This window comes from Carlito syrichta, unplaced genomic scaffold (genome assembly GCF_000164805.1).
Source record: "Carlito syrichta isolate Samal-C Ts95f unplaced genomic scaffold, Tarsius_syrichta-2.0.1 Scaffold126449, whole genome shotgun sequence".
Taxonomy (NCBI): Eukaryota; Metazoa; Chordata; class Mammalia; order Primates; family Tarsiidae; genus Carlito; species Carlito syrichta.
The window spans coordinates 101128-111067 of record NW_007070545.1 but is presented as its reverse complement, the minus strand read 5'-3'; the positions used below and the strand labels follow the sequence as shown (position 1 = coordinate 111067).

Below are 9940 nucleotides of genomic sequence, written 5' to 3'. Positions count from 1 at the left end.
TTCTTTTTTATGGCCGCGTAGTATTCCATCGTGTATATGTACCACATTTTTTTAATCCAGTTCTCTTTTGATGGACAGCATGGTTGGTTCCAGGTGCTTGCTATTGTGAACAGCGCTGCGATAAACATACGTGTGCAGGTATCTTTCTTGTAGAGTGATTTGAGTTCTTTAGGGTATATTCCCAGTAGGGGGATTGCAGGGTCATACGGGAGGTCGATATTTAGAGCTTTTAGGAATCGTAAGTCTTGCTCAAATGTCTCATTCTCAGTTCCTGACACCCATTTTAATCCTGTAACAACCCTCCAAGGTGCTTATTAACATCAGCTCCGCTTTACAGATGAGGTGTCTGAGGCTTGCCGAAGTTAAATAACCTGTCCATGTCACATAGTCAATAAGTAGGTGCATCATTTGGGATGCCAGCTGTCACAAGGAACAAAGAACTCAACTCACATAGTCTGAAACAGTAAAGGGTCCTTTTTAGCCCACATAGAGGAATTCCAGTGGTATGAGTCCTCAGGCTCTGACACCATTTCTCTACTATACCTGAAGCTGTACCTTTTCCTTGCGTAGGCTACATCTTCAGGCTGGCTTTCTTTGTGGTAACAAATGGTTTCTGGAGTTTTAGGGAATCACATCACTGCACAACAGTAACCAAAGTCAGAGAATATCATTTTAAGTAGCTCCTGAAAAAGAGATGATTTTTTTTTTATATCCTGAAGCCTCTAGAAAAAGTATTTTCCCAGTTTCCATTGGCTCCAGTTCAGTCATATGCCCAGCCCTAAGCCAACTGCCATCGCTGGTTCTTTAAAGAGCCTGGCATCTCCTCCCTTGTCTCTTGCTCCCTCTCTTGCCCTGTGACATGCCTGATCCCCTTGCCTTCTGCCATGAGTAAAAGCCTCCTGACGCCTCACCAGGAACCAAGAAGGTGCTGGTGCCATGTTCCTCGTACAGCCTGCAGAACCATGAGCCAGAATCAACCTCTTTTCTTTAAATTACTTACCCTCAAGTACTTCTTGACAGCAACACAAAGTGAACTAATGCAGAGCTGTGTCCCAAAACTGGACAGAATTTCTCTCAAGTTCGTTCAGAAGAGTAAATGTCTGAGAATTATCAAGAAAACATTGACAAGGAACAATCTAACATTACAAAAGCCTACAAACCTGCTACAATTAAACCAATATAATACCAGATCAGCAAAAAAAATAGGTCAGTGGAACGGGAAATAATCCCATGCTGAGCCATGTGTATATGGAACCTGATATAAAAAGGTCGCATTGCAAGTTATTGGGAAAGGATGCATTTTTCAATTAATGTTGCCGAGACAACTGTCTGTCCAATTGGAAGAAATAAAATCAAAGTGCTCTCTCATACCACATACAGAAACATACTCCAGATGATTGTAAGGTGGAAATATAAAAGGTAAATTATATAAGCATTATAAGAAAATATAGGAGGTTATGTAAAATCCTAGGGGCAAAGTAAGCTTATGGAAAACTGGAAAAGTATAAGAGAAATAACACTTAAAACTACAAAATTAACATATCTGCATTTTCAAGCTTCTTTGTAGCAAAAGACACTATAAACAAAGTCAAAAGACCAATGATAGGCTAGGAGAAAATATTTGCAATATACGCATGAAAGAAAAGGGTAAATGTTTCTTGCAGACAAGTAGCTCTGACTGAAAACTGACCAGTGATCCAGACAGGTAATTCGCAGGGGAGGCTGATTGCATGGAAAAGGGACAGCCTCGTCTGCAGCAAGACACCGTTTCTACCCTGTGATTTGCAAAACATAAAATCGCTGTTCAACAATTAGTGCTGGTGAAGTGCAGAGACATGCACACTCTCATATTCTGTTTATAGCGCCATAAATTATAACTTTTTGGAATGATATGCAAACCCTTGGACCCAGCAGTCTCACTGCTGGGAACTTATCCAAAGTAAAAGTACCAATATGTCAAAGATATGTTCAAAAGTGCTTGTCGTTGCATACCCTGTAATAACAAAACAAATAGTTAAGTGAACAAAACTGGAAATCTGAATACTCACATTAGGGAATTATTGAATAAATTGTAACACAATCTTGCTGCAGAATACTTTTGAGACTACAGATTCACAGTTTTTTATCTCAGACTCTTAGGAGCAGTCATGTCTCCTTAATTCAGAATGTTTCAGACTTAAAACATATTTATGCTAAATAATATGTGTCACAGGAATACCAATACAAAATAATATATCTAACACAATATGGAATAATATTTTTAAATAATGTATTCCGTGTATTATATAACCCACAGGGGTTTAGAGGAGTGATTGGCAATCAAATACATTAATATATCTATAGAAAATCATGAATACTCATCTTAAGTGGAATAAATAAAACAATAAAAAAGGAATTTCGGGTCAAATCCTGTCGCCAAATTCATTATGGGAAAAAAAGTCAAGGATAACCTGTGTGCTTACCTGGAGAGATGTCCATGATACATGGCTAAATGCAAAAGTAACTTTTAGAATGCCCCACGGAGTGTGGACTCATTACTGGAGGAACAAACCAAAGCCCCAACATATGTGGATATATGTTAGCATAAGCAAAGGGAGAGATCTTGGAGGAGCCGGGTGAAACCGTGTGGTCTCACACGGGTGGGGGAAAGACCTTGCGGGTTGAAAGAGGTGACTCAAAACCACGCTCTGTATTTTTGAGTCATGAAAATGAGCTGGTGTCACTTACATAATGCGGATACTAAGCTCTGTAAAGGAGGGAGGAGTGAAATAAAACCGAATGAAAACCAGCTTTGAAGGCTCCAGAATCCTCTCACGACAGTGGTGGGTGCCATCCCACCCTGTGGGTGCAGGGTACAGCGATGGCTAAGGTGTGCACCCACCCTATCGTGCCTTACAGGCCAAAACAGGAACGTGAATTTGCTTTCTTGTTCTTATTAGAAATGAGGAGATGGAAGCGTGCAGGAGGTGGATTAGTCCTGGCTGGAGAAGACGGGTTTGGAGCCACGCTAGGCAGGATAATAATTGTGAGCGCAAACACTTATGAGAAGCTTCCCTGCTTCCTGTGTGTCAGCATCACTCGAACCATCTCTTGTGTATTACTTCCTGACTCTGGCCACAGCCCCCCGCGATGGATATTTTGCCATCATCACCCTCATTTTACAGATGAGAAAGCTGAGGCCCGAGGTCACACAGCTAGTTCCTACAAAGCTGGGACCCAAACCAAGACCGTCTGGCTCAGAGTCTGTGCACCCAACCACTGCACCATACTGCTTCTCCACAGACACGACTGTGGGTGCCTGAACATAGACGACGCTCATTCCAGTCACGGCGAAAGGACTGAGGAAGCTCCAGAGGCGGAAGCAGCCTGGGCATGCTCTAGGAGCGTTGTCTAGGAAGGGACACTGTGCATTGCGGCGAAGACCTGGCCGGGTGACTTAAGCTTCACCCACAAGCACCTGAAGAGTGCTACAGATCATTGCTGATCAAGTACCTGCGGCTGCGTCTTGCCCGAGGTCACTGGACAGAGTGCCTGGCTGGGCAACTTGCTCTCACACCCTTGCTGGCCATCGAGCCAGAGATTTGAGACTTGGACGTAAAACCGTGGGTGCTTTTTTTGTCCACCGTGGCCGATCACGTCAGGCCTGCCTGTCTCACGGGCAGTCCCATGGGTTTCTCAGCAGGCCTCATCACACCTGCCCCGGAAAGTGTCTGGCCAGCTCTTGGAGGGGCCTCCCAGGTCCCCACAAAGTCAATTTCCCATAGGGTACCCACCTGTGCATTTAAGTCACGTATCCGAAACACCACTCTCGGTGTTGGTGAAAATCCAAGCAGATGTTTTCACATGATGCCATGACAGGCAAATAGAAACATGATTACCCTTGTGTCTGTCAATCAAGGCCCTCAGAGCTGGTTTCCTTTGCGCACCAAATTCCTCTGAATGCACACGCTGACCATTCAGGTGTTTCCTCCATTCCCACCCCTCCCCCGACTTCCCTTCTTCTCTTTACTCCCAGGTCACTGTGTTTCCTTCTTTCTTTTTCTCTCTTCCTTCCTGGTCATGTTTCTTGAACACCTGCTTCGTAGGTGCACTGAGCCTACCTGTGTCCCATCTGCTGCCATCACTTCAGACTGGATGGAAGGTGGTCTTAATCCCCAACCTCCTTCCTACTAAATTAATCCAGTACAGTACTAAGGACCCCACTGACTGCAGACAAACAGCAGAACAATCAGTGCCTTCTAGGCAGGAGAATCCTTTTCCTCCAACCCGCATCCAGTCACAGCCAACCCACAATTCCCCTGAGAGAGGGAGCTTCAACTGACCTGCTTGATGTATTTACCAGGAGCTTTCATGCTCTACATCATTGCCTCTAAATGTTTCAACCTTAAAAAATTATTATTCTACTCCCAACATAAGTGTTATTCAAAATAATATGTGTTCCTATCAAATGAATTCGCATTCTCAAGCATGCACACAAAATAGACACTTGTATAGTGTTAGATAGACTATGATTCTAAATATAAATTCTAATATCTTTTTCCTGAACCCCACCTTGCAGACCACAGCTCGAAATAGCCAAGCTGCCTACAGCCCTTGCTAACTGGAGTTTCTGTTTCTATGTTTTGCAGGACACGTTCATATCACAGACTTCAACATAGCGACGGTAGTGAAAGGCGCGGAAAAGGCTTCCTCCATGGCTGGTACCAAGCCCTACATGGGTGAGTGTTCCAGGCCCCTCCTTTTGGTATGAGCCAGTCTAGTGCCTCGGTGTCCCTCTCCTATTTCATCTGCCAACCCACACCCACCCACATTCTCTTCCTACCCCCATACCAGGCACTACCGGTCCCAGCATGTGCCATCCTCTCTCGAAGCCCTGGACTTTTCCCAAGCAGTCTCCTCTACTAAGTACACCCGTCCCTCCTGGGTTTTCTAGAGAAATCCCACTCAGCCAGAGACGCTGTCTCAGGCTTGGAGGGTGGCAAACAAAACAAGCATGTTCTTTTTCTTGAGCCCTGTAGTGTTGCCAGAATTTAACTTGATGTTGGCCATTCTGGATATATATTTTTAGGTACACAATGCTCTTTCAATATGTAGTTTCAAACCGTTTTTCCTTTAAGAAATTGTATGGAAGTATTGTGTTTAGTATGTATTCTGGTCTCTGGCTTTCATTTTCTTTGTTAATAACGCCTGTTATCTGAATGTTGGGTCTTCTTTGCCAATCTTCAACATTTGTCACTTTCTCTCAAATCTTTATACTTCTTCCTTCATTTCATCAAAAAAAAATTTTGTTTTTTTTTTGGAGACAGGGTCTCACTCTGTCACCCAGGCTGGAGTACAGTGGCACAATCCCAGCTCACTGCAGCTTTGACCTCCAGGGCTCAAGCAATTCTCCCACCTTGGCCTCTCCAATAACTGGAACTGCAGGTGTGCATCACCATACCCAGCTAAATTTTTAATTTTTTTTTTGTATAAACAAGGTCTCACTATATTGCCCAGGCTGGTCTTGAACTCCTGGGCTTAAGTGATTCTCCTACCTCAGCCTCCGAAGGCGTGAGCCACCACACCCAACTCATTTCTTTAAAAAATGTTTTCATTATTATCTTTCTTTTTCTTTTAAGGTATTATCTATTATGTTGGCTTGCTTTATGTGCTTTCTAGTGAAGTCTTTATTCCTGAAATAATTGTCCCTTTATTTCTAATTTCTTCCTGAGTTCTCTAGCCTGACTTCTGAGTTTTCAAAATTCTAACTTACGTTGTTCTTTCATGACTGGTATAATTTTCTTAATTTCTTTATTAGTTACCAATTGCCGTGTAATAAGCCATGTCAAAACTTAGTGGCTTAGAACAATAACAGTGTATTATTTCTCACAATTTTGTTGGTTGACAGGGTGGTTCTGCTGGTTTTGGCTGGGCACACTCGTGCAGATGCATTTAGCTGGTGAGTCAGCTGGGAGCTGGGCTCAGCTAGCTCTCTGCGTGGGGTCTTTCATCATCAAGGGGCTAGAGTGAGCTTCTTCGTATGTTGTTGCAACAGGGCATACCTAATTCACCCATTTTTATCAGGACTCTACACACCTTCCATTTCCTGATGTTCAGTTGGTCAAAGCAAGGCACGTGACCCATCATGTATAAGGGGCATGGATGCCAGAAGGCTTGATTCACGGGGGACCTATTAACGAAACAACCGAGTCTTTTAACTCTTTTGAAACAGTAGACTACAGTTTCGATCTGTTTCATTGGCATATCTTTCTGGTGTGTGTTCATTGTAACCGTGTTCTTTTTCTTTCTCCTCCTTTTTCTTAGAATAACTTTGAATGGAATTTGACCTTGATACTTTCCTGTTGCTCATTTTTATGAGAAATTTGTTTTCCTGAAATTTTAGAAGATGATCTGGTTCAGGATGGCCTTCCTAACTTAACAGACCTCCCTTTTGTGCTGTTTGCGTGAAGTCTCAGGATCTGAGGCAGCTTGCTATCTGATGTCTCCCTCCCTATTTTTATCTGAACCTTGTCTTTTGTCTGTAGGGTCCCTCCCCTGCTCCATTTTGGTTCCACCCCACACAGTGTTTTCTTGGGGCTCTTTGCTAGAAGGAGCTATGTCTGGGTGGAGGAAAGCTTTTTGGTGTCCCAGACTGTTCCACCTCCTTCATAACTTATCGAGGGCCCTTTACGTGCCTCTGATAACGGATTAGGAACATTCCTACTAGTTTCAGCTGCTGTTCGCAAATCGGCCAGTTGTGCTCCCCAGAGAGTACCTGCTGGTTATTTTGGAGTTATTTGTTCTCTGGCCCAAGGCATGCTATTTTACTGCTTCTCTCGCTTTCTCTTTTTTTTCTGTACATGTATCTCTTGTCGCTGCTGGTATTTTATTTCCACCCACTTGTGTTTTGGGCGTTGTGGGAACAACTTAGTTTTGTAGTAAATGCTTCCATGGGTTTTTGGTTTAGCCGTCTATTTGCTCCACCTGATTTACATGCAGATTGGAAATCTGTATTATCATCTGCCTAGAATCCACTACTTATCCTTAATAAGATAATCTCTAACTTATTAAGTAAATAAAATAAATGAAGTTTGGATTCAAAATTATAGGCAGCTTGCGTGTATTTACTATGTGTCGGGCAGTTAGCTAAGTGCTTTCCATTTATAACTTCACTGAATGCCCACGAACATGAGGTAGACACAATTCATTATTTCCCTTTTAGGGTTCAGAAAACGGGGGCTTGGAGGGGCTGAGCGGCTTGCCCAAGTTGACATTGTTGGTGAGAGTCAAACCCAGGTCAGTGTGAATCCAAAGCCCAGCTCCAAAGTGTTTCAGCCTCGTCTCCCATGATAGGGCCTCCTGTCATGGGAATATTTTTTAGTACTTAGCAAAAATACTAGCAAGTATCTATTTCAGTCTACTTACTTGGAAGTGATACCTATGGAAGACTGCATACATACTCCGATAAGGCTTCTTTTTTTTCTGGTAACCTCTGAAATCCCTTTCCAGAAGAGTTCCGCGCTGGGGCAGGTGTGGCCAAAGAGGTCACGGCTTCAGGATTCAAGAGAGATCAAATGGACAGGATTTAGCGACCAACGGGAGGGGGGTGGAAACAGAGGAGGTGTCAGGGCTGCCTCCCAGCTCTCCAGCTTTTGCAGCAGAGTGGCTCACAGTGGCGTCTGCTGTGTAGGGGACACCCCGCAGGCTTGTGGGGTGGTGGAGCAATGAGTGTGCGTGCGGCTTATCTGTGGGACCTCAAAGCAGGCAGATGTTCTCAAGGATGGGGAAGCTCCCAGTGCCAAGAGGCAGCAAAGCCGAGGGACTGGTCGGGATCCCCCAGGGAGGAAGCTGGAGGGAAAAGGCCAATTCTGAGGCCTCGGAAATGCCATGCCAGAAAGGATGGGTAAAGGCTGAGGGCTGAGGAGAGAGATGCAAGTAAGAAAAAGAGCTCCCAACTGTCACCGCCCCTGTCATCCTGTACCTTAGTGCTCAGTGCCTTGAAGCTGGTCCCAAAAAGCAAATTCATCTCAAGGAATGTAGACCCTGGACCCCTGGAGAAATTCGAGGCCGTTTTCCGCCAGCTCTGACCTGTCTGCCCTGGTTTTGAAACCAAGCCTAGCAGACCTCCCCGGTACCTGCTCAGAGACTCCACTTGGGCCTCCTCGGCCTCCCTCCCTGGCCTCCCATGGAGTGTCTTGGGCAGCTCAGTTCCGGCTCTCGGCCTCTGGGAAGGCACAGCAGGGGTGACCCCGCTGGCCACATGCCGCTGCAGCCCCACCTTCAGAAGAAACCAGAAATCCCACACAGACAGAGACCAGGCTACACGGCTGTCTTCCTGTCCCAACCTCAGAAGATTCGCGAGAGAGCTCTACATCTGTCTCGTTTTATGTATTCGAGGAGCCTGAGATCCAGAGAAGTTAATTAGCCTGCCCAGAGCCACACAGCCAGTCAGACAAAAAGCTGGGATCTGAAGTCACATCTGTTTGGATCTGAAGTTAGTGCTTTGGCCACGACGCCAAGCTGCCTTTTTGACCCCGAGCTCCTGTATCATAAAGCCATATCTCTCAGAGAAGAAGCACGTTTATTGTCCCAGCTTATGTTTTATATCCCAGCTCTATGTTTATTGTACTTGGGAGCCAGGGCTTCTGGTGACCCTCTCATAGAGAAGCGTAGGGCTGAATGAATGAAGAAATGTGCAGGAGATATGTTTATGGTCTTTACAGGGCACAGCTGGCTTTCCGAAGGGACTTGCTTTCAGACACTGCAGAGGGAAGCAGTGCCAGGTGGTGGGAGTTTAGTGGAGAGGAAGGGGCTGAGGGGGAGCGTGGTCAGGAAACTCAAATCCTGCGGTGCCCGGGGCTGTAAGTTCCTAGTGCCAAGTGGCAGGTCTGTTGGTTCCGCTCACTTGAGCCATTCGGTGCAAAGGCCCAATGACAGGTTCCCAGAATGCTTCCTACAGGGATTCAGGGAACGCACTGACGAGTAAGCTCTCAAAGGTTACTCACAGAGGATGATCCCAGAAGAAACATTTGCATAGGGCTGAATTTCATTAATTGAAAGAGCAGATGGAATTCACCATCGGAGGGAAAAAAAAATCCCTCAATGGTGCCAGATTAGAAGTCAGGAATGTTCCGGCAGCAGCCCGGGGCTTCAGAGTTTATTAATTGGAGGTGAAATGAAGAGCAGGGCGTTCATTCAGCAAACAGTTACAGAGCACGTAGGCGGGGCAGGGCTCCGGGTCGGGAACTGGGACTGCCGAGGCGAGCACGGTTCCCCTGGTCCTCGGGAGCTCACTGTCTGGTGGGGCAGAGAGACTTGTCGGCACAGTTGTGTTCTGGTCAAGGAGGGAAGTGCAGCAAGGAGCCAGCAGGTTCTGGCATGGGGAAGGGGAGATGAACTCTTACGGGGACATCTCAAAATGGCTTTTTGGTATCTCAGTGTGGTTTTGATTTGCATCTCCCTGATGATTAGTGAGGTTGAACATTTCTTCATGTGTCTGTTGGCTGCTCGGATGTCTTCCTTTGAGAAGTGTCTGTTCATATCTTTTGCCCATTTTATAATGGGGTTGTTTGTTTTTTTCTTTTCAGCACGTTTGAGTTCCTTGTAGATCCAGGATGTTAAGCCTTTGTCAGACCTGGAGTTGGCAAATACTTTTTCCCAGTCTGTAGGCTGTCTCCCTGCTCTCTTGATGGTTTCTTTGGCTTTGCAGAAGCTTGTCAGTTTAATTCGGTCCCACTTGTCTATTTTCTCTCTTATGAGCTGTGGGTTTTGGGTTTTGTTCAGGAATTGGATGCCAGTTCCGATTTCCACGAGGGTATTTCCTTCATTTTCTAAGGTTCTTATGGTTTGAGGTTTTACATTTAGGTCTCTGATCCATTTGGAAAGAACACAAATCACTCTCTAAAAAAGATACCTGCACACGCATGTTTATCGCAGCATTGTTCACAATAGCAAGAACCTG

The 9940-nt window shown here is 45.2% G+C and overlaps 1 protein-coding gene across 1 annotated transcript in view; it reads left to right on the top strand.

Annotated features, from left to right (window-relative positions):
- The window catches only part of LOC103250043 (serine/threonine-protein kinase 32B-like), a 95459-nt gene that overhangs the window by 19811 nt on the left and 65708 nt on the right, over positions 1 to 9940 (top strand). Inside the window, exon 3 of the mRNA XM_021707825.1 lies at positions 4629 to 4718. Coding sequence (XP_021563500.1) covers positions 4629 to 4718 — 90 coding nt within the window. The remainder of the gene's footprint in view (positions 1 to 4628; positions 4719 to 9940) is intronic.